The 307-nt window shown below is 56.4% G+C and overlaps 1 protein-coding gene across 1 annotated transcript in view; it reads right to left on the reverse strand.

Moving 5' to 3' along the window:
• The window catches only part of EMH_0065500 (uncharacterized protein), a gene marked incomplete at both ends in the record, with an annotated part of 5660 nt that overhangs the window by 938 nt on the left and 4415 nt on the right, over positions 1 to 307 (reverse strand). Inside the window, one exon of the mRNA XM_013498389.1 lies at positions 1 to 206. Coding sequence (XP_013353843.1) covers positions 1 to 206 — 206 coding nt within the window. The remainder of the gene's footprint in view (positions 207 to 307) is intronic.

Consider the following 307-nt stretch of genomic DNA (forward strand, 5'->3'; position numbering starts at 1 on the left):
ATCATTTGCTGCTGTACTCCCTCGTGCTGCAGCAGCAGCAAATCTCTCTGCTGCTGACACCACGGCTCCCGCTGTTGCTGCTGCTGCTGCTCCCACTGCTGCTGCTGCTGCTGCTGCTGCTGCTGCTGCTTCTTCTTTCTTCTCCTCCTATCAGCACTAACTGCAGCAGCAGTTGCTGCTTTGGGTCGCTGCTGGCAGCGCATGCACTGCAGCAGAACGCCAGGCGGATACGTCGCTCTGCTGCTGCTGCTCCTTTTGCTGTTGTTATTGTTCTCGTTATTGTTGCTATTGTCGCTGCTGCTGCTTC

The sequence above is a fragment of the Eimeria mitis genome, genomic scaffold, assembly GCF_000499745.2.
Source record: "Eimeria mitis Houghton genomic scaffold, Emh_scaff3391, whole genome shotgun sequence".
NCBI lineage: Eukaryota > Apicomplexa > Conoidasida > Eucoccidiorida > Eimeriidae > Eimeria > Eimeria mitis.